Source organism: Ipomoea nil, unplaced genomic scaffold (genome assembly GCF_001879475.1).
Source record: "Ipomoea nil cultivar Tokyo-kokei standard unplaced genomic scaffold, Asagao_1.1 scaffold1720, whole genome shotgun sequence".
Lineage (NCBI taxonomy): Eukaryota > Viridiplantae > Streptophyta > Magnoliopsida > Solanales > Convolvulaceae > Ipomoea > Ipomoea nil.
This window is the reverse complement of record NW_017618148.1, coordinates 643,898-668,332: the sequence shown is the minus strand read 5'-3', so window position 1 is coordinate 668,332 and position 24,435 is coordinate 643,898. Positions and strand designations below refer to the sequence as shown.

Genomic DNA, 24,435 nt, shown 5'->3' with positions numbered 1-24,435 from the left:
ATGTATGGATTTAATGAGCTTTTGGGAAGTACTAGTCGATTATATTTCGTCATTTTGGGTTGTGGAATTGTTATGTATTTAAGTGTTGTTATGAAGGTTTCGAGAGATTCGTGCGGTTAGGCTTCATATTGTTACAAGTTTACATGTAACGGTACGGCCGGGTCATGTCCTAGAAGTGGGGCGTGACAATCAAAGTTCGAACTATTAACAAAAATGTCACCGCGTCGTTTTTTTAAAATTACATCAGATTTGTTAATCTGGACACGTGGAAGGATGATATTCATTCGCATTTCTCTACTGGGCACCTATTCGCACATGAGTGCAACCCTATATATATATACATAGATATATATATATATATACATATATATATATATATATATATATATATATATATATATATATATATATATATATATATATATATATATATATATATATATATATATATATATCGAGCTCAAACCAAACTCGAGTCGACTTGTTTCATAACCGAGTCGAGCTTGAGCATCAATTTTCTAGCTCGATCGAGCTCGAGCTCGGCTCAGCTCGTTTACACTCCTCTCATATTCTCACAGTCTCAGCCGATAACTAAAGATAAAAATAGAAACAAATTAAAATCCAATATGTTATCTAATCCAGTAATTTATACCAAATTTGAAACTTTTTATTTTCGTTTTAATATTTACCCTCATTGATTTTTTTTTTTTTTTTGGGATCTACTCTGTATGCATATGTTACTCAAGTTTAAAAAGAAATAATAAAAAATTCATAGAATAAGTCTGTCATAATATTTACGTCAATGGTCAGTTCCACACAATTAGGCTTTGAGGATTAAAAATTAGTAATGAGACAAATTAATTAAAAATCCGGTTGAACCAAACACTTGTAACACACCCAACAAAATTTTCCTAGAATTATGTACAAATTAATTAAGAATCCGGTTGAACCAAACACTTGTAACACACCCCAAAATTTTCCTAGAATTATGTTCATATTCGTGGCAGCAAACTTCTCTTCTCACCTTATAAATACACACTCCCGATCATTTCAATTTCCCATCAACAATCCATCTGTATCTCAACCAGCTGTATAAAGGAAAATAAAATAAAATAAAATAAATACACAAAAAAAAAAAAAAAAACAAAAAAAGAGATGGGTTCCAATGCGATTCAAGCTGCATTGATTTTTTTCTATGTGACATATCTTGTAGCAACAATACAGGGCGTTGAAGTTAACGTTAAAACATCTGGTGCAAAAGGTGATGACGATGGCGATGATACTGCGGTACAAACATACATTCAATAGTATTGTCTCTTTCTCTCTCTCTCTCTGTACATAAATATATAGTTTGATTGTATTTTGTGGTTTATTTGAGTAGGCTTTTAAGAAAGCTTGGGATGAGGTATGCAAAGCGACAGAGCCGAGCACGCTCAAGGTTCCGGAAGGCAAGTATAGGTTGGGTCAGATTGGGTTTCTAGGTCCTTGTAAGAGTGCCGTAACATTTGATGCGGAAGGTGCCAAATTGATCGCGCCAACTGATCTCAATCAGTTCAAAACAAAAGATGGATGGATTTTGTTCAGCATGATTAAAGACTTTACGCTCTCCGGCGGTACTTATAACGGCCAAGGTTCCGCCGCCTGGAAGATAAACAAGTGTAAGGAGAATATGAATAATCCCCTTTGTAAAAACCTCCCCATTGTAAGTACTCGATCTCATCTTGGATATGATTTTATTATTATTTTCTTTGCTTTTACTTATTATTTTGAAATAGAACATGAACTTGGGTACGTTGACGAACGCGGTGGTGAAAGGAATAAAGTCTGTGGACAGCAAGTTTTTCCACATGAATGTGATACAATGCAAGAACCTGACGTTGAATAAAATCAAAATCCGTGCGCCGGCGGACAGCGCAAACACCGACGGAATCCACATCGGGCGTTCCGAAGGGGTTACGGTGGACGATGCCGAAATTAAGACCGGCGATGACTGTATCTCCTTCGGGGATGGCGCCAAGAAGGTGACCATCGAAAATGTGAAGTGCGGCCCCGGCCACGGAATCGCTATCGGAAGTTTAGGAAGATACCCTAACGAACAACCGGTGGAGGACGTGTCCATCAAAAACTGCAAACTCATCAATACTATGTTCGGAGTTAGGATCAAGACGTGGCCGGCATCTCCAGAGGGCGTCGCCACCCGCATGCACTTCGAAGATGTGAGGATGGACAACGTGAGCACCCCAATTTTGATCGATCAACAATACTGCCCCTGGAATCAATGCAAGGCTGGCGTCCCGTCGAAAGTAAAGATCAGTGACGTTAGCTTCAAGGAAATAAAGGGGACGTCGGCGACGAAGGTGGCAGTGAAGTTACTATGCAGCCCTGGAGTACCGTGTGAAAAAGTAGAGATGTCCGGGGTGAACTTGGAATACCATGGAACCAATGGCAGCGCCATATCGGAATGTTGCAACGTGAAGCCAACACTCTCTGGCAAAAACGTCCCTCCAATTTGTGATGACGCTAAAGCTTCTGCGTAAGCACGTCTCCAAGAAGAAGTATTAGACTTTATTTAATTTGTAAATAAACAACTTAGATCTGTCAGTGTGGACTTATGTATAGATATGGATGCACCAGATCAGATAACCCACAACTGATAAGGTGAAATTTGTTATGCTACTATTTATCAATAGTACCATACATTTTTTTTCAATTTCAATTCTTTCCTACTTTATATTTCAATCATTATTAAGTGGCAAGCAATATCTAGATTATTATGGAAGTGTTCACCACGTCCATCTGTAAGGACGACTCAACGTTGGTTATGTTTAGAATCAATGAATCCTAATCTTGATGTGCACACTGCCATCAACAGGTTTGGTTCCCTCTTTTGCTTTCATGATGATGATGATCATATGACTCCAAAAGTTTATCAACTTCCTGCAACCTCTCATTTCAAGAGATTGAGAGTAGTACATTTAGGTTCTCTCAACTTCATTAATGTACCTTCATATGTTACGGAAGTTTAGTAAAATTGCATAATTTGAAAAAACATAATATTATGCGGTGGACAAGTATGCATAAAATCAAACATTAAACCCATATATTCTAAATAAATTGCATAAATGAAAACAATTTTAATATGAGCAATAACCTCAAGTATACAATTAATATTCAAAACAAGTATGACTTCTAACCAAAAGAAATCCAAAATTTGAATAATAATATAATAGATGTATACTTTGAAAGGTTAAAAACTATAAGCCCACGTGGAAAAGTTTTAATTGCATAAAATCAAATTTGAGAAATAGGCTAAATTCACAAATATCAAGCCATAGTATATGTTTTATTCGTAAATAAAAAAAAAACCTCACAAATCTCAACTGCATAATTAAACTTAATATTATGCACTTAATGTGATTAAAAGCATAAAACAATTTAAAGAGTATGAAAAACACTAAATGTGTATTCAATTATTCATACTTAACTAAATGTGGGCAATAACATCTAAAGTCATAATTCAAATACTAAATAAATTATGGGATAGATGTATAATAATGCCTAGAAAAGATGTTTTTCCAAAATTCTGAATTGATTAAAAAATCACTCTCCAAAACTCAATTAATAATATTATTAATGGCATAAAATTGCAAATAAACCAAAAGGGCAATAAATAGCCATTAACAATATTATTATGTTAATTTGGAGACTAAATATGAAAAAACAATAGTTAAAATTGTTAACCTTTAAATCATTTCGGATATAACTTCAAAATTTAATACAACTTAAGTCCGAAAAATAAATGCTACATAAATCTATTTGGAAACAATTCATTCATGACTTAATAACATAAAAATAATGTTATCATTAATTAAAATATTAACAGTAATAAGGAGCATTATAATCACTGTTAACATTTATAATGACAAACATGGGCATACATATCTTAATGTTTCCATATTCTTAAGGATAAAATGTGACTAGTTCAAAATGGTTAACAGCTATAACAGTAGTTACCAATAATAAGAAACTGTAATTAATGATTTGCGTACCTTAATGATGCAAACTGCATCTATCGATAGCACTAACAGCGATAGCGAAGAAAACCTCCAAAATCTCCCATCTTCACGGAGTGTTTAATTGAATCGCCCAATGATACGCAACAGTTTATTGGTAAGAAAATGAAGTGACATGGGTAATCTTACCAATGTACCAAATATAGTAGATTACCATGAATTAATAATTATTATGAGAGATAATAAATGAGATTAGCCCCTAAACTTAATAACATTAATTAATAATAATTGCAATAAATGTAAAACTGTAATTAAGGGATGCAAAATACTAATCCCAATTTACCACATAATAATTAATCAAGACTGTAATGAGTCGGAGACTAAAATTAAGGTATAACCAAATTACCAATAATGTAAAGGCAACATAACTATGTACATTGCTTACCATTAAGAAAACAGAATATTATTGTTAAGGCCCCGAAAACTATTAATAGATTAAAAACATAATTAACTTAAATAATAGTTATAATTCTTAATGGCCAAAACAATAATTATAAGTCTTAATGATTTCAAATGGTAATTGTAATCCTTAGATACTTAATGACTCAAAATCAGACAATGATAATAATTATAACACAAAATTACTTAAGTCAGGCCCATAAACCTCAATGTCCGAAGTTAATTATAACATGAATGATAACTGCTATAATATGGAAATAGATCCAAACATTACATTATCACCACCAATGAGTACCGTTAACAAAATAGGGTAGTTAGTAATAATTGAAACTTAATAAACATGTTACAATCAAAATAAAAAAAGAAAGTGTTACAATTATTATTAAAATATCAATCAAATAATAGTAGGATCCATACTGACCAAGATAGGTCCTAAAGAGCTTGTTCAAAATAGGTTTTAAAGTCCCAAGTTAAAATTAGGACTAAAATATGCTCAAAATTAAATGAGAAATCGACAAACTAACTTAATAGGCTATATTGACCAAAATTAGCCTAAGGATCCAAAATTGAATGATATTTAATATAAAATCTATGAGTTAATAATATGCTATATCCAACTTTAATAAATGCTTTTCTAAATGTACAATTATAATAAAATAATTTAAAAAATATACAAAGCAAGTTTGGATTTTGCAAATTAATATATTATTAACTCATAAATACTAAATAAATTGCAATAATTCAAGCAATTTTAATATGCACATCAATATGAAATTAAAATTCAAGTAGCAAATTTAATACTTAATATTTGCTCAAAATTGAATAATAATTTAATTGTGAATATAATGCCAAAATTAAGAGAAAACTAAAGGGCATTAATATAACTCTCAATATTAAATTAAAATTCAAATAGCAAATCAGAAATTAATATTTGCTCAAAAATGAATAATAATTTAATTGTGACAAGAATTACTATAATGGTAATAATTCAATCACAAATAATGCATAATTAATCTCAATTTGAAATTTTAATGCCAAAATTTAAGAAAATAAAAACTAAAGGGCATAATTATTTCAAAGTTAAACAATTACTAATATTTACCATTTGCCAAAATAATTTATAATATTAACTAAGGTAATATTAATATGGTAATGTTATTCCAAATAATTACCATTTACCAAAATTAATATATATAAACATAATTATTAAATATAAGGCAAATATTAATATATATGGTAAATAATAGATAATTGCATCATTAAAGGCGTACCAGGATGAGATTGTTTGTCCAAAGTTTTAGGAGAAATGAGAGGTCTCATCTTCTCTGTTTCTTTCTCCTTCGATGCCGTACCGCCCGTTATCCATCTCCAGGTAGCCGTCCGGCGCAGCCTAGTTGAAGACAGACCAGCAGCGACGCCACTGGAGTCTGATGCAGCGACGGCCGGACACCTGAAGGGGAGGAGAGAACAACGATGACGCCAATAGTCCAGCCCTCCTCCGCCGAGCCGCCTCACTGTGCGTCGCCGCCCGTCGCCTGAAGCGGAAGACGAAGCAGTGGCGTCACCAGGAACTCAGCCACGTCGCAGCCTACCGCTCCAGTCTTCTTCATCGCGATGAGACCTCCGCCAACGCATCCTCAACAGCGTCACACCGCGTTCATCGCGTCGCCGGAGTGGCCGGTGCTCCTGAATCGCCACTGACTCGTAGGCAACAACAATAGAAAATGGAAAGCCCCCTCACGGCGTTGCCATTTACCGGTCCGTGCTCGCACTCTCGTGATTCCAGTCAGACCACAAATAAAAACCCATCATCAATAAGCATACATGAATTTTTTTTTGTTTGTGAAGGAAACAATAAAATTTCATACAATATGATTTTCAGGGAGCCAAAACAAATATTTTCAAAACAAAATATTTGATACTAATTAATTAACCAGGCAAGGATTATCATGGCTCTGATACCAAATGTTACATAAACTGTAGTAAACGAGTAACCTGCCTCGTTACAGCGGAAGCTTTAGGATCGCCCCGATATCCCCAGCCATAGTCGTTGGTATTGCCACGAGATGGTAAACCTGCAGAATAAAGGTTAGTGTCGTTTTGTCTACCACTTCTCTCCCGAATACGTGATGGTACGTGTCCTGAACTCGGGAGCTGTGGGAGGACTATTTTGCTTAGAAGCCTACATGCCATCAACATAGGCAGATATTCAGTTAAAGCTTAACTGAATATCCTGAGTTGCATAACAGATTAAGTCACTAATTGACTCAATCTCCTACTTGCACCACAGCCACCCAATAATACAATATATTATAATATATTGTATTTAGGAAAAATACTTACATCCATGTCTCTTAACAGTTTACCAGTGTTAAAGGATTGAAATTTACCATGGTTTTAGAAAATAGTGCAGACGACGACCCTAATCCTTTGGAATACCCAACATAAATAGTGCAGACGACGACCCTAATCCTTTGGAATACCCAACATTTGTGTTGGGTACTCCAACTGTGGTTCATCAATACATACAGACACTTCAATGGTTGCGCCCATTCCAATGTACAGAGCAAGTGTTTGAGGATTCCGAAGGTAGTTTTGGTCAGTTAAAATCATTGCTTATTTACGGATCAAATTTGAGGCGCTGCGAAGCCACTGGTGATAATGATTTCCCTGTCCTTGAGCGCCTAATTCTTAATGAATGTTATGAATTGGAAGCAATCCCTTCTAGTTTCAGAGATATACTCACTCTACAGTTGATTGAGTTGTGGCATTGTTATTCTGGGCTTGTCAACTCTGCCAAACAAATACCTTACTTTTGTATGCTATTTTAATTCTTATTTCATTCCCATCTTTAATCTTTAATTAATATATTCTTGTATCTAACTAAATTTCAGAGAATTGCTGAAGAGAAACTTGAAGATGAACTTAAAGATCAGAGTAACTAGAAGGAAGTGAAGGGGATTTTGAGGAATAATGATCTCAAAACTGTGGATTCATCACAGTCCTAAGTTTATGTTGGCTTCTACCTCTTGAATTCTTGTAGAGTTGGAAAGAAATTTGTAGAGAATAAGTGTAATGGTTGGGATATTTCTACCCATGCATGCATGTTTAGGTTGGCTGGTTGAATTGCAATAAGTTGAAATGCATGTGATTTGACAGATGAGATTACAGGTTATATTGTAAGTTTAGGCTATTAGTGTGTACTGGGCAGGTTTACGTTCTTAAGCAGCTTCATTATTGACAATTAAAAATAATGTGTTCATTACAGACATTTTTTTTTTTTTTGCTTTTGATTTTTTAATACACAAGATCAGAGGCGCAATTAAGTCAAAGTAAAAGAAAAATCCAAAAGACAAGCTAGCATGAATCCAATATTATATATAAGACAAACCAAAATCCTATGGTTTATTATTTTTCCTATAATTTATCTTTAGAAACAAACTTCTTTAATTTAGCTGTATATATATTTTTTGAGTCCGTGGATGCCCCCCTTCCTTTAAAATCACTGCTAAGCTTATTAAAGGAATGTGGTTGAAGCATTAAACATTATATATATAATGCTTTCTCTATCATATTCTAGAGCGACTTATCATTAAACATTATTGTATTCATTTTGCAATTATTTGAGTTGTTTGGTAGTTTGTTTTTGCCTTTTTGGAGATCGGTCTGGACAATTCTTATATTGTGGTCTAGGGTCTACCATACGTATTGTAGACTTTAATTCAAATGATGTATCTGCAATTAGCACATTATTATGTACTTTATTTTATTTACCTATCCACATATGAATTTAGAACAACATTAGAACATGTATATAATCAGGTAACAAAAGGTACATATATAATATATTAAGAGTTAATTCCAGTGGCTAACTACCATATAGTTTGATAGCATCTTGGTTACCATTCTAAATGGGTAGTCATATTTTTTTTTTTTTCATTTAACACCCTAGCTATCATATTCTGGACACATGGGAACCTATAGAGGCTTGAGTTATAATTGAAAAATGGTAACTTATAAAACTTATTAAGATTCACTTGTATGTTATTATATATTTTATTTTATGTTATATAGTCACCATCTTTCTATTTTAAATAATACAAATTATGAATTTCTTTTGCATTTGATAATTTCTTTTTTTATTAATGAATTTTAAACTGCATTTTGTAATGTAGGTATCAGATGAATAAAGTGGTCATTAATCTTTATCGGGGAATGGAAAGAAATTTTCATCTTAAAGAAACAGGGAAATCTCTTGCATGATAGTGTCACGTTGAATGAACTACAATGTTACGTTATATTTTTCATATAACGCATACTTTTTAGTTATAAATGGAATTTAATTAATATGTAGACTATTGTGCTCGAATATTCTTAAATGTTATTATTTGACAAGTATTATTTATAATTGATTTTTTTTAATATACATAATTAATTTTCTTTTAATATGTAAACTTCAATTCCTTGAATATTGTTGAACATTAGTATTTGTCAATACAAGTTACATTTGATTTTCTTTTAAATTAAATGTGTATTTATTTGTGTTTGCAATGCACATATGAAATTTACAACAAAAATAAAAATAAAAAATTAATGGCAATTATAAATTTAAGTAGAAATTGCTATTAGATGAGAAAATATTAAAAGAAAATAAAAATAAATTTTAGCGACAGTTATAAAACCACTACTAATAACACTAAAATTAAAAAGTATTCTTTTATTAACGACACTTAATAACCGCCACTAATATTTAAAGTAAATATTAATAAAATCGCCGCTAAATGATAAAGTAAATATCAAATAAATATCAAATGTTAATGGACTAAATTATTAAAGAAAACACGACTCAATCAACTGTAGAGTGAGTATTTATTCAAAACTAGATCAGAACTCAGAAGGAATTGCTTTCAATTCATAACATTACTCAAGGACGGGGAAATCATTACTAGGGGCTTCCCAGTGCCTAAATAAGCAATATAATGATTTTAACCGAGGAAAACTACCTTCAGTTAGTTCCCAATATTTTCCTTGAATTGGCAATTGCTCAGCTCCATTTTAAAGTTTAAGCACATGGAGGTTAGGCAACATACCAATAACTTAACTTAATAGCTACCCATGGCAGCAAAGTTCCCTTCAGTTTCAACTTTTTGAGGTGTACTTGAAAAGCATCCACAAGTGGAAGAAAAACAAGATTGTGTCTGCTTTCAATTTTTAGTTCCTCAAGTTGATTTAAACACCTCATATTATCCAAACAATTGGGATCTGTAATCTGTATTATCCAAAAAATTGGGCACTGTAATCTGTATTTTTAGTTCCTCCCAACTCCCCAGTCAACACGTTTTGTATTTTTTATTTTATTTTTATTGAAACATAGTAGTTAAATTTCTTTGTTTTAATTGTAAATGCATATTGATGGATACTATTGCAGTTGTCTGCTACTGAATAGTATTTTAGAATCTACACTTCAGAATCTTTGGGAATCAATATTTAGTCCTACAAGTCATCCACCCAATACTGTGTCCTGCTCTACTAATAATTCTGTTTTAAAATTATCCTACACTCGATTTATATGTTTTATTGGTCTGAATAGTATTTTCAATTATTTAATTATAATTTTTAAAAATTATAGATTTAATTGACTTTCCATATGGAGTATAATATTTTGGAGGAGAAAAGGATCAAATACACCCCTAAACTTTACCCCAAAAGTCAATTAGGACCCTAAACTTTAAAAAAGGTCAATTAAACTCTCAAGCATGTCAAATTAAGTCAATGAAACCCAAAAACCGGTAAATGACCTATTATTATAGGTCATTTCAATTTCGGCGACGAATTCCGGTCACCTGCAACGAATTCCTGCCACCAGCGACAAATTCCGGCCGTCCAGTCGTCTTCCACAGGAGAAGACGACCGGACGACCGCCTACTCCACCAGGTCCAGTCGTCTTCAAGGAGGAGACGACCAGATCTGGACGTCTCCTCCAATGGAGGAAATCATCAATAAAAGCAACGAAGAACCAGCAGACCTATTTCGTAAATGTTTAATAGGTCAGAGGTATCTCATTGTTGTAGATGACTTGTGGAGCACAGGCTCCTGGGATGAAATCCAAAGGTGCTTCCCAGAAAATAGTAATAGAAGTCGAATATTAGTGACCACTCGACTTCAAGAAGTGGCCATTTCAATAGGAGGATCACATAATTATTGGCTAAACTTGCGTTTCTTAATCCAGATGAATGTTGGGAATTATTTAATCAGAGGATTCTCAATTATGGAAGCTTAAGCTTACCGCCTATGAAACTTGAAGGAATATGGCGATACATTGTTGAGTATTGTAAAGGATTGCCACTTGCAATTTTCATAGTTTCAGGACTTGTACAAGCTACCAATGAGTCACTATGGGAATCTCAATCAGAGGAGATTGAGAAAATATTATGTGCCACTGTGACCAACAGCCTTCTTGATAGTTTTGCAGAGATTCTCAGGTTGAGTTACAACCACTTACCTGATGTCTTGAGAGTTTGTTTCTTATATCTGGGAGTTTTTCGTGAAGATAGTGCAATCCCTATGAAAAAGCTTATAAGATTATGGATAGCAGAAGGGTTTGTGAAGGTAGAAGCAGATGAAAGGAGCTTAGAAGAAGTTGGTGAAGATTACTTAAAGGATCTTGTATCTAGGAGTTTAGTTTTGATTGACAGGCTGAGCTTAGATGGCAAGATTAAGTCATGTAAGGTGCATGACATCGTACATGAATTTTTTAGGAATGAAGCAATGAAGGAGGGCCTCCTACATGTTGCAAGTAGATATTTTGATGATGAACCACATTCAACTGTAACTGTAAGCACGACTCAACGTTGGTTAAGTTTTGAATCAATGTATCCCAATCTTGATGTGCACTCTGGCTTCAACAGGTTGTAAGAGCTTAATGGAACAAGTTTATTCATCTCAAGACATCAAAATATATAGAATACGAACCAAAGAAAGAGGAAGCTAGTTACAACCAACCAAAAGAATAGGCCAACTCATGGACGGAGCTAGCCTAGGAGCAGTGGGGGCAGCTGCCCCCACTCCCCCACCCTACCCCTTTATATATATGTATGTATATATCTACTATACTAATAAGAGCCCAAGAGAGTTAGGCCTATAATGGGTAGAAAAAATGGCGGTCACAGATTTTAATCAAATGAATGGCTCAGATTGATTAAAAGATTGATAAGATTTAAATTTTACATTAAAATTTCCTAAAATACTCACACACCGTTACTAATTCCGTTAAAATTTTAAGAATTGCCGTTAGTTCACCGTTAACTTACTCATTAATTTCAATAATAATAAAAAAAAAAGGTCTTAGGTTCGAACCTCATCCCAAACAAAGTTGGCATAATTAGTACTCTATTTTACTCTTATTAAATTATATAAATAATAATTTAGTAGCTACAACAAAAAATTATAGATATGCATTTCTTTAATTTAGAATTATGTGTCCACAATGCCTTTATTCAAAAAAAAAAAATATTCATTATCAATAAATTAAATAAGAGAAATAATTTTATTAGTTATATTGTCTTTATTTTTCTACAATATAAAAATTCTTTATATTCAAATTTATTAATTGAGTATATTCGCTACATTGTCCTTACAATGTCTTATTTCCGTGAAAAAAAAAATTCATTATCAATAAATTAAATAAGAGAAATAATTTTATTAGTTATATTGTCTTTATTTTTCTACAATATAAAAATTCTTTATATTCAAATTTATTAATTGATTATATTCGCTACATTGTCCTTACAATGTCTTATTTCAGTGAAAAAAAATTATTCATTATCAACAAATTAATTAAGATAAATATTTTCATTAGTTATATTGTCCTTATTTTTCTCAAATGTAAAAATTTTTACATTCAAATTCATCAATTGATTTTATACACTACATTGTCTATTATCTTTTTTTTTTTTTTGTGCACTATGTTTTTAATTAAATATCAAAATTATAATACAAAATAATGATATATATTTATTTACCAAGTATTTTATTAATACCATGAAATTTTTTTAAAAAAATATATATAATTAAAAAAGTCAATCATATTAACTACTTGAGTGATTTGTTGACAAAGAGAGTATTCAAATCACACAAAAAATTGAAGTGAGAACTACCTCGCAATGTCCTTGTTTGATAATCAGCAGTTAACAGTTAGCGTTAGCAGATTATATTTGCATATTTGACCAGCAAATTATATCAATGGTTGGTAAAAAGATATTTGAAAAAATTAGCTATTTAGATTAACATGTAAAATGACCTAAGGGTATACATATAATAATAATAATAATAATAATAATAATAATAATAATAATAATAATAATAATAATAATAATAATGATTTAATAAAAGAAATAAAATTAATAAAGAAAAAAACATAAGAGGAGCCGAACGTTCGGCTCCCCTTAGGTTTGCCACTTTTCTCACATCGGTGGGAAAAGTGGCATGGGATCCTTGGGGCTCCTAAAAAGGATCCTTAAGGCTCCAATTTAAAAATTAAGCTTGTCCATCCGTTGATGGGCAAGTAGTGAGCCAGTGAAACTGGTTCTTGTTATTCGAGTCGAAATAGCTCTACAGTAAACATTTAAAAAATATATATATATAGAGGTGTTTTGGGGAAATCATTCTCAAAAACGCTAAGTGAAAATATAGTAAATTGCAATGTTTGTATTTTCAGTAGTTTGGAACAAATTGTTGCTTCAAACAGTTGAATAACCAAACACTTTCTTTAGCATTTTGATCTTTGGGTTACATCATATTTACTAATCGTCCAATATCTTTGGGTTACATTATAATTATAAATTTTTTAAATTTTTACTACATCTAAATTTAAATTCCTTAAATTAGAAATTTCTTTATCCATAATAATTTATTCAACAATAATGGTTGAACACTGAGCAAAACACCTAAAAGGCTGGTACCGTTAATTCATTCATTGATCTTGTATATATATGCATTTATTAAATATGTTAGAACCATTTGCAACAAATATACTTGGTTACTATTTAAAAGAAAATTTAGTAACAATTATAATAAATCTCCTATATTACATTGTATTCATATACTATGAGTTACATATTTAAATAAACAAATTCGATATTAAATTACTTATGTATGAACTTCTCAGATTGTTAAGATTTTAATTTTTCTTTGAGATTTTCTAATTTATCTTTAATTATATGATTACTAGTTAACTTTTTCGTTAAATACCGCTAGTCTAATTTTAATATTAAAGTCTAATATAGAATTATAACTACACCATTAATCTAATTCTAATTCTAATATTAAAGTCTTAATAGAACTCTAACCATAAATCCTACTTTCAGAATCTCCTCAAACAATATTAGTATATATTTAATATTTTATGCCCTAATTTTGATTTGCTCTCTCTTATGTCCCGTATTTGGTTTCAACCATACCTATACAATTATTTTATTGACAATTAGAATCAATCTTGACAATATTATCTTGCATTTGTAAATTTAGAATAACCTATTTAAATACGCAAATTCAACATTCAATTATCTATTCATAAACAATTCCAATATAATCTTGCATGGATATACTTTAAAGTATTTATTAAAAAAAAACATTGGGCATTATCCTAATCGCGCAATGCGCGTAAAAAACTAGTATACATATATAGCATTAAATAGCATGTAAATTTTATATTTATGTTTAATTTATTAATTATTTGAGTAGCTTAGTTGGTTGATCTCTAAATTTAAATTTAATAGATAGTAGATGGTCATGGGTTCAAAACTCCTTAACAACACTTGTTTATTTTATTTCTTTCATTCCTTTCCAAGTAAAATTCAATATTTTTTTAATCTACTTTTATGAATCATTTAATTAATGTAGTACACAAGTTTATATTATACTTCATATAAATTTATTCGAATTAATTTACTAGTTGATTTACTTCATTAGTCTACTTCATTGTATTCAAATTAATTTAGAAAAACTTAAAGTTGATCTAACTAAAAAAAAAATTAAAATTTAAAAGTATTTATGAATATAGTGTTATTCAAAAATTTTTATTTAATTGATTACGTTTCATATTTTGTCATAAATATTTTCACATTTTCACCCCACAAGTATATTTTTGACTTCGACTCTAACTATCGTATAATCTATAAAAATATTTTATTGTAATTTTTAAAGTATTTTGTATTTTAATCTTATTATGGCTGTTTGATATTGTGTAATTGAAATTTCTATCGCCATTTAAATTTCGCCCCCACTCAATTAATTTTCTAGCTCCGTCCCTGGGCCTACTATTACTAACAATAAACTACTAAGTCTTAACAAGCCCCCGCAAGATTGGCGCACCATTAGTGAGACCAATCTTGTTACGAAAACCAGCAAACAAGCGGTGGCCCAATGGCTTTCTCAAGATATCAGTAACCTGATCAGAAGACTGGACATGTTTGACCCGTAGAGAGTCTGAACTAACTTGCTCACAAACAAAAAAATAATCGAGTGCCAAGTGTTTCATCCGGGAGTGAAAAACTGGATTCTTTCACATATACGAATCATTTAAATTATCAGTAACCAGCACATGCGAACGTTGTAACCGAACCCCAAGCTCATTTAAAAAATTTTGAATCCACATGACCTCAGCAACACAGTTAGCAAGTGCCCGAAACTTAGCTTCCGTAGAAGACCGAGACATACATATCGTTGTTTAACAGATCTCTAGGAGAGAACATTGGCACCAAAAAACACAACATATGCCGTCGTAGAGCGACCCCCATCATTAAGACTTCCCCAGTCCGAGTCAGAATAAGCCAAAAGAGAACTAGAAGGACCTCCCCGAAAGTGCAAACCATAGTGAACAGTACCTTTCAAATAATGCAAAATTCGCTTCACAGACTGCCAATGCACCTCAGCTGGGAACGCCATAAATTGTGCTAGACGATTCACTGCAAAGGAAATCTCTGGTCTTGTAATGACCAAATACTGCAACCGAACTATAGCCTGGCGATACATCGTCGCATCAAAGGTTGGAGAAGTATCAACACATAAGTCCATCGAGGGTGACATTGGCGTTGAAACTTCCTTCGCCCCGTCATACCGAACTGGTCCAAAATATCAATCACGTACTGACTATGTGACAAGAATAATCCATCAAACGTAGGAACCACCTCAACACCAAGAATGTGATGGAGCGGACCCAAGTCCTTAAGTGAAAACCGATCAGCTAGGCACCGCACAAACGAAGCAATGAAAGAAAAGTGGCTTCCTGTTAGGATGATGTCGTCAACATACACCAGGAAATACACAACTACAGAATCAGTATAATAAATAAATAAGGACGAATCAGCTACAGACTTCTTAAAACCATAGGCAATAAGAAAATTAAATAGCTCTAAGTACCAAGCCCGCGGGGCTTGCTTTAAATCGTAAATTGCCTTTTTCAACTTGCATACATGGTTGGGCAAAACCGAATAAACAAAACCTTTTAGCTACTCCATATAGACCTCTTCATACAAAGTACCATTCAAGAAGGCGTTGTTGACATCCAGTTGGCGTAACAACCATCCCTGTGGCAAAGCAATTGTAAGAATAACACGAATAGTGACTGGTTTTACCACATGACTGAAAGTCTTGAAATAATCTCGACCCGGCTCTTGCAAAAAACCTTTTGCTACCAACCGGGCTTTGAACCTATCCACCGAGCCATCGGCTCTACGCTTCACCCGAAAAATCCACTTACAGCCAACCACTTCATGATTAGCTTGAGGGTCTAATTCCCACGTGGAATTCCTCACTAATTCATTAAACTCCTCAGACATAGCAGTCCTCCACAATTCATTCTGCAAGGCTTGTGACACTGTTCGTGGTCCAACAGATGAGGCAATAAGATGTGTTGTCGTCACATTCACCAATTTGTCATTAAAATATTTAGGATTTGAGCGTCGCTACCATCACGGCCTGGCCACAATAGTTGGTTGGTCGTCTGCTCAGGAGATGGTAAGGACACTTACACGTTTGGCTGTGAGGAGGACTCCAAAACTTCAGGGACAGACGGTAGCTGAGATTGCGCCGCAGACAGGGCAGGATCAGATAACACATGAGCGGAAGAAGAAATGTTTGGTGATTGCTGTGTGGGTTGTTAATCTAAAGCCGGAGCAAATAGTGGAGTAGGCGAGACAGAAGCGGTGTTAGAGTTATCTTAGACTTTAAGAGGGAACAACCAAACGTATTTTGTGAAATGGTCAACAAAATTAATGTAATATCGGAACCCACCAACCGACGTGGTTGATGAACTCCACACATCAGTGTAAACAAGTTGTAAAGGTTGTGAACTAGACATGGAATTAAAGGAAAATGACAATTTATGACTCTTATGCATATGACACGAAGTACAAGTAAATGAGTCAAGTGTCTGGCGATCAAAACTTATATTATTATTTTTTAGAATAGAGGCTAAAACTTTATGGGATGGATGACCAAATTGATGATTCCACCTTGGAATTGAGGACTTGGAAGTCACATTGACTTCAGAACGCTGGACTGGAAGACTGTAAACCTCATTCACGACCGGACCTCGTACTAGGTGTGTTCCCGACCGACGATCCTTAACAACAAAATGAGAGGCAAAGAATTCAACCGAAATGGGATTAGATTTGCAAAGTTTGGAAACAGAAATTAAGTTCTTTTGTAACTTAGGCACGCACAAAACATCGGACAAGACAAGCGACCGATTTGCAGATGGTAGAGAGACACACCCAGTATGTGAAATATTAAATGACTTACCATCTCCCAAAACAATCTCGTCAGGTCCTGTATAATATGAGCAGGTGGTTAGAGACACAGGATCAGTAACAGTATGATGTGAGGCAGATCTAGGGATGTCGGACAATAGTGATTGGACAATTATGAGTGATCAACAAAAGGTATTCTATATTAGAGATGATTTCAGATTTGTATTGGTTAATTTACTACTTAATTTACTGGTTGTTGCCTATAATTGATTGTGTATTCTATTTTGCAGGGTCTAAGTAAAATAATTGCAGAATTATTTCGTGGGATTGAGAATAGGAATTGTGCAAGGCATGTCCATGCTAACTGTAGTAAAAGTCATATAGGCAATTAAGGTTATGAAAAAACACTTCTCGCAGATTGCTAAGCCTACCACTAAAGCACAACTTGAAAAAGAACTCAAGGCATTAGAGAAGATAGACATCAAAGCAAGGAAAGACTTGGACAAAATACCCAATGAAGATGTGGTGTAAAGCCTTTTTTAGAACAGAGGTTAAGTGTGAAATTGTGGACAATAACCTTTCAGAAGCCTTCAACAACACACTCTTAAAGGCTAGGTCAAAACCAATAGTTTCAATGTTAGAAGACATTAGTGTTGGAATGATGAAGAGGATTGGTGCAAAGAAGTCTTCTGTTGAAAAGTGGAATGGGCAGTTTGGGTCCTTTATTATGAAGAAATTAAATGATAATATTCTTGAGAGTGTTGGATGGGAGGTTGATTTCAATGGTGATGATGGATATGAGATAAAGAAGGGGAAGCATCAGTTTAAGGTCAGCAGTCAAAGGAGGAGTTGTTCTTGCAGGTATTGGGATCTCACTGGTATCACATGTGCACATGCAATTTGTGCTATTTTTGACAAAGGAAAACAACCAGAAGAGTTTGTGCATGATTGGTACTCTAACGATGTGTATATCAGAACATATTCACATGTGATGCAACCCATAAATGGTGAGATCTTTTGGCTAAAAACTCAAAATGAGAAGCTACATGCATCTGCTCCCAAGAAGATGAATGGAAGGCCTAAGAAAAGAAGAAAGAAAGAAGAATCAGAACCTAGGCCTTCACAGTCCACTACTCAGTTGTCCAGAAAGGGAAGAGTTATGACTTGTGCACTGTGTAAGCAAAAGGGACACAACAAACGTAATTGTCATACTCTACCAAGGCAGACTGGCAGTTCAAATGCAAGAGGAGGGAGTTCTAATATAGCTGTTGTACGAGGAGGAAGTTCAAATGCAAGAGGAAGAAGAGGTGGCCTTGCTATATATACAAATCCACACACTAGAGAAGTCACACTAAATGTAAGGAATCATGTAGACTAATTTACTTGCACTATTGTTATCTTACTTTGTAGATAATTAACATCTTGTTTTATTTTTGAATAGTGTGGACTACCAAGTCAACGAGTGATATATAAACCTAGAAGGGGTAGGACCAACACACCTAGCACAGGTAGCATTGCCAACAGTTCAAGTGGAGGGAATTAACTCTGATGTATTTATCTTAGTAGCAATGTTTTGCCTTGGCTTGTAACTGTTAGTATTAGTAGTATATTTTGGTAAACAAGGCAGTATGTTTGTGTAGACAAGGCTGAATTTTTTGGCAACTCTAACTTTTAGTGTTAATGCATTAATGCAGTATGTTTTGTGCTATTTTACTTTGGCAGTGTTTTTGTTTGGAAATTGGCAGTGAAGTAGATGTTTAGCAGTGAAGTTTTTGTTTGGCAGAGAAGTTGAAGTTTGGCAGTGTATTTTAAGATCATACACTAGATATACATTCATGTGTCCATTAGAAAGAAAAAAAAACCAATAACAATAAAAATCACTGCTACTGCTTTCCTAATCTCACAGTGAGTAAAAGCAGATGCATAAATCCCATAATAACACTACAAGAAACAAAATGCTCAATGTTACTACAAGCACTGCTACTGGCCATTTGATTCAAAGAAACAAAATGCTCAATGTTTGCAAAATGTCATTTTATTCACTAACAACTACAACATAATCTTAACTAGAGGTTACAAGATTCACTACAACATAATCTTCACTAATAGTAACACCATTAATAAAGAAATCAAAAAACACTTTCTCTTTGCATCTTTTTTCTCCTTCAATTTCCTCCTCTGCACTTCACTCTCAACTATTGCACGTAGAACACCTATTTCACTCATCAAGTCAGCCCTCATGCTTACAACCAATTTCTTCAATTCGTCCATTCCACTTGCGTTTTCAGTTTCTTTCCATACGAAAAAACCGCACCCAAAACCCACCTGAACAAATTTTTTAAAAAGTCTCAGTCCAAAAATAACAACAATCTATAAAATTATGGATATAAATGCACCTTCCACCTTTGACATCCATAAAATTTCTTCCCAGATTCTCGGGTTGTGCGGATTGGAGCCTTCAATCCACACCTATAGTATATAGGAGGCTCATACTCCAAGTTCGTCCGCACACTAGATGAAGCCGATGATGATGATATTATACCGTTGAAGCTAGACTTTGAAGACGAAACCCAGCTCTGTTGACATTATATGGACGAAACCCAGCTTTATTGACTTTGAAGACGAAACACAGCTCTGTGAGGAGAATCACAAATGATGCTTCAAGACTGGAGAACAATTTTCGTTCAATAAGAAGACGAAGAAGAGAAGGACGTGGCTCATTAAACTCTAGGGTTTGCTAAAATTCCATGTCATATTAAGTAATATTTCCACGTCAACCAGCAGTGAGAGGCAACTTGGTGGTTACCTACGAAACAGGATAAACGAACAAATTTAGAAAGTTAATTGGGCTGATTACACTATATTTTAGTTCGTGGGTGGAATTGAACACTTCGCCATAGTAGATAGGGCTATTTAACACTTCTCCCTTTTTATTATTTCAATATGCCCTTCACTTTTCAAATAAGGTGCAACTTCAATACTTAGAGCAATAGGGCAACACCTTTGTTAAACTTCAATTAGGATTTTTCTTAGTACATGAATAATTTAATAATTTCTTATATTTATACTTCATAACCCTCTTTAGTTTTGATATTTCATATTCAAATATTATTTGAAACTAATATTTTTATCAATAAAATTTCTACAAGATTTAAAATAAAATATACAAAGTTATATATACCACCAAATGTTACCTCCTAGACTTTCGGTAATTAAATACATAATAAATCACTTATTACTGCATAAATTTCTATCATTTTGCTCATACCACCAACTTTATTATATTGGTGTAGAATCCACCACACTTATGAAAACATGAACCAAGTTCACAAATAGATTGAATGTAATGGCCTTAAGAAATTACTCTAAGATCTATAAATTAAAATACTTTTGTGATAAAATGTGGAATTGTCCACTCCACACGCTCCCTTAAAATAGAGATGACGATGATGTTGGAGCAGGAAGGAATCTGGTTGCTCTCTGCAGAGCAGCCAAGTCCTAGAACTGAGAAATTTTATTCAGACATACTCCGAGGAATGTTTTAAAATTGTCGCTAAAATTTAGAGTAAATATTAAAGAAATATTAGCGGCGGTTTTAAAACCGCCGTGAAATAAGTTTCCCGTTAATTCTCGCAGTTGTGGAAAACTGCCGCTAAATCCTTCCCGACACACTATTTAGTCATGGTTGAATAACCGACGAGAAACACAGTAGTGACGGTTTGTAACCGCTGCTAAATGCCATATTTGGTGTAAGTGTCAGTCACTTAAATATAACTGAATTTTTTTTTTTTTTTTTTGTAAAATAGATTAATTTATTTTATTTATTTGACTAATGCTAATGGACTAAATTATTAAAGTACACACAACTCAATCAAGTGTAGGGTGAGTATTTCTTCAAAATTAAATCACAAGGGATTGCTTTCAATTCATAACATTGCTCAAGGACAGGAAAATCAGGTGCACGCCAAATGCGCTAATCTCTCTATGTATGTCCTTTGTTATTAACACCTTGTCTTCCGCACAAGTGCACAGTAAAACTATTTACAGTGCGGTACAAATCCCAAAAAAATTCATGCAATGCCGATGCACAAACATACTAAGGAGCAGATGCACACAACAATCTAATTAAATGCATGGTTGAGGAAGTTTAGTTGATTAAGGAAGGCAACAGAAACATATCTATCGAGAATCTCGCATCTTCCTTGGAGAAAACTTCCACTATGGGATGGTCTTTACCGTTTTACGTACCCCTATGCGTAAATAATAGGCTAATCTTACCATGTTCATTTCATGAATTTTATTGCGTCATAATGTGCAATAACAGCCATTGATCTTCATTATGCTAAGGTTGATATTAGTCCACAGTCCTCATGGTGGAGAGTGTCCACACTTGAACCTTACCTTATATATATACTCCCTCCGTCCCATTTTATGTGGCTCGATCAGTTAAGGATGCTTGACTGAAGTTTTTTAATTTTTTTTATGTTTTATTAATACCAAACCAAGCAAAACAAGAAAAGACACTGGACCACACCATGTCTCAAGGTGAACCGACAACAAAATCCATCACTCAGAATCTAAACGAAAATTCATAGTGGCCTCGCCTCCTTGCGCGCCCACTTCCTAGCTGTCCAGCCTTGCGCCCTCCGGCGCTCACAAAGCTCCTATCATACTCATCATACCCCTCATCTTCATAACCATCATCCTCAGACCACTCCTCACTAGGCCCATAATCTGATCCCGTCCCATGAATCTGAGATGAGACCCTCGGACTCAATAAACCTTCTAAATCTCGTGATCCCAAAAGACTAGCCGAAGTAGATTTCAACAATTGAATTTGATCAAATGTCCTATCCTCCTTATTAAAACAAAAGTTGGGTCTAGAAATCTTGATTTGGGCCAAACTATTCTCGGCCATAACCTCATCAGCAATTTCCGGCGGTAGTTATGACGGCCAAGGTTCCGCCGCCTGGAAGATAAACAATTGTAAGCAGAATTTCGATGCTCCCCTTTGTAAAAACCTCCCCATTGTAAGTACTCGATCTCATCATGGATATGATTTTATTATTATTTTCTTTGCTTTAACTTATTATTTTTAAATAGAACATGAACTTGGGTACGTTGACGAACTCGGTGGTGAAAGGAATAAAGTCTATGGACAGCAAGTTTTTCCACATGAATGTGATACAATGCAAGAACCTGACGTTGAATAAAATCAATATCCATGCGCCGTCGGACAGCGCAAACACCGACGGAATCCACATCGGGCGTTCCGAAGGGGTTACGGAGGACGGTGCCGAAATTAAGACCGGCGATGACTGTATCTCCTTCGGGGATGGCGCCAAGAAGGTGACCATCGAAAATGTGAAGTGCGGCCCAGGCCACGGAATCAGTATCGAAAGTTTAGGAAGATACCCTAACGAACAACCGGTGGAGGACGTGTGCATCAAACACTGCAAACTCACCAATACTATGTTCGGAGTTAGGATCAAGACGTGGCCGGCATCTCCAGAGGGCGTCGCCACCGGCATGCACTTCAAAGATGTAACGATGGACAACGTGAGCAACCCAATTTTGATCGATCAGCAATACTGCCCCTGGAATCAATGCAAGGTTGGCGCCCCGTCGAAAGTAAAGATCAGCGACGTTAGCTTCAAGGACATAAAGGGGACGTCGGCGACGAAGGTGGCAGTGAAGTTACTATGCAGCCCTGGAGTACCGTGTGAAAAAGTAGTGATGTGCGGGGTGAACTTGGAATACCATGGAACCAACGGCAGCGCCATATCGGAATGTCACAACGTGAAGCCAACACTCTCTGGCAAAAACGTCCCTCCAATTTGTGATGACGCTAAAGCTTCTGCGTAAGCACGTCTCCAAGTAGTATTAGACTTTATTTAATTTGTAAATAAACAACTTAGATCTATCAGTGTGGACTTATGTATAGATATGGATGCACCAGATCAGATAACCCACAACTGATAAGGTGAAATTTGTTATGCTACTATTTATCAATAGTACCATACATTTTTTTTTAAATTTCAATTCTTTCCTACTTTATATTTCAATCATTATTAAGTGGCAAGCAATATCTAGATTATTAGCTGGAAGTGTTCACCAGGTCCATCTTTAAGGACGACTCAACGTTGGTTATGTTTAGAATCAATGAATCCTAATCTTGATGTGCACACTGCCATCAACAGGTTTGGTTCCCTCTTTTGCTTTCATGATGATGATGATCATATGACTCCAAAAGTTTATCAACTTCCTGCAACCTCTCATTTCAAGAGATTGAGAGTAGTACATTTAGGTTCTCTCAACTTCATTAATGTACCTTCATATGTTACGGATCTAATTCTTTTGAGATACCTAGCTCTGTGCCCATCCATGTCTCTTAACAGTTTACCAGTGTTAAAGGATTGAAATTAACAGTGGTTTTAGAAAATAGTGCAGACGACGACCCTAATCCTTTGGAATACCCAACATAAATAGTGCAGACGACGACCCTAATCCTTTGGAATACCCAACATTTGTGTTGGGTACTCCAACTGTGGTTCATCAATACATACAGACACTTCAATGGTTGCGCCCATTCCAATGTACAGAGCAAGTGTTTTTGAGGATTCCGAATGCAAAAGTGATGGCAATTTTCATGGAGAGCCGAATTGTTTGGATAATTTGTGGTATTTACCTCAACTTGAGGAACTCAAAATTGAAAGCAGACACTTGTATCCTATTTTACTTCCAGTAGATGGTATGGGATGCTATGGCTAGTTATTGGTATGTTGCCTAACCTCTAGGTGCTTAAACTTATAAATGGAGCTTGCCAAGGACAACATTGGGAACTAACTGAAGGTAGTTTTGGTCAGTTAAAATCATTGCTTATTTACGGATCAAATTTGAGGCGCTGGGAAGCCACTGGTGATAATGATTTCCCTAATTAATTCTTAAAGAATGTTATGAATTGGAAGCAATCCCTTCTAATTTCAGAGATATACTCACTCTACAGTTGATTGAGTTGTGTCATTGTTATTCTGGGCTTGTCAACTCTGCCAAACAAATACCTTACTTTTGGGATAAGGTTCAAGATTTAATCTTATGGGATACAAGAAGATGATGAAATTCTTAAGTTACTCTGTTTAAGAACTTCCTGTAGAAATGCAGTACTGTGAAATATCTCAGTCTTATGCAAGTTTTTTTCAGACATTTCTCCAAGT

The 24,435-nt window shown here is 34.4% G+C and overlaps 3 protein-coding genes across 3 annotated transcripts; all 3 read left to right on the top strand.

Annotated features, from left to right (window-relative positions):
- Positions 1-1,076: 1,076 nt before the first annotated feature.
- On the top strand, positions 1,077-2,739 carry LOC109191730 (exopolygalacturonase-like). The gene is made up of 3 exons (XM_019342384.1): positions 1,077-1,287; positions 1,382-1,702; positions 1,776-2,739. Exons 1-3 carry the CDS (start codon positions 1,156-1,158, stop codon positions 2,535-2,537), a joined length of 1,215 nt encoding a protein of 404 aa, XP_019197929.1. The 5' UTR covers positions 1,077-1,155; the 3' UTR covers positions 2,538-2,739.
- Positions 2,740-17,368: 14,629 nt separating this feature from the next.
- Positions 17,369-18,599, top strand: LOC109191752. Its single transcript, XM_019342404.1, has 3 exons — positions 17,369-17,413; positions 17,512-17,570; positions 17,765-18,599. Exons 1-3 carry the CDS (start codon positions 17,369-17,371, stop codon positions 18,597-18,599), a joined length of 939 nt encoding a protein of 312 aa, XP_019197949.1.
- A 3,564-nt stretch (positions 18,600-22,163) lies between these two features.
- Positions 22,164-23,154, top strand: LOC109191813 (exopolygalacturonase clone GBGA483-like). Its single transcript, XM_019342493.1, has 2 exons — positions 22,164-22,251; positions 22,325-23,154. The coding sequence occupies exon 2, from the start codon at positions 22,328-22,330 to the stop codon at positions 23,084-23,086; it is 759 nt and encodes a 252-aa protein (XP_019198038.1). The 5' UTR covers positions 22,164-22,251; positions 22,325-22,327; the 3' UTR covers positions 23,087-23,154.
- Positions 23,155-24,435: the final 1,281 nt, after the last annotated feature.

What these genes read in the sequence shown, in the direction of transcription:
- LOC109191730 (XM_019342384.1), top strand. Translation starts at nt 1,156, where the DNA reads ATGGGTTCCAATGCGATTCAAGCTGCATTGATTTTTTTCTATGTGACA. An exon ending in ACGATGGCGATGATACTGCG is followed by an intron (nt 1,288 to 1,381) that starts GTACAAACATAC and finishes TTATTTGAGTAG; the next exon opens with GCTTTTAAGAAAGCTTGGGA. An exon ending in TTTGTAAAAACCTCCCCATT is followed by an intron (nt 1,703 to 1,775) that starts GTAAGTACTCGA and finishes ATTTTGAAATAG; the next exon opens with AACATGAACTTGGGTACGTT.
- LOC109191752 (XM_019342404.1), top strand. Translation starts at nt 17,369, where the DNA reads ATGTCGGACAATAGTGATTGGACAATTATGAGTGATCAACAAAAG. An exon ending in TTATGAGTGATCAACAAAAG is followed by an intron (nt 17,414 to 17,511) that starts GTATTCTATATT and finishes TCTATTTTGCAG; the next exon opens with GGTCTAAGTAAAATAATTGC. An exon ending in GAGAATAGGAATTGTGCAAG is followed by an intron (nt 17,571 to 17,764) that starts GCATGTCCATGC and finishes AGCCTTTTTTAG; the next exon opens with AACAGAGGTTAAGTGTGAAA.
- LOC109191813 (XM_019342493.1), top strand. Translation starts at nt 22,328, where the DNA reads ATGAACTTGGGTACGTTGACGAACTCGGTGGTGAAAGGAATAAAGTCT.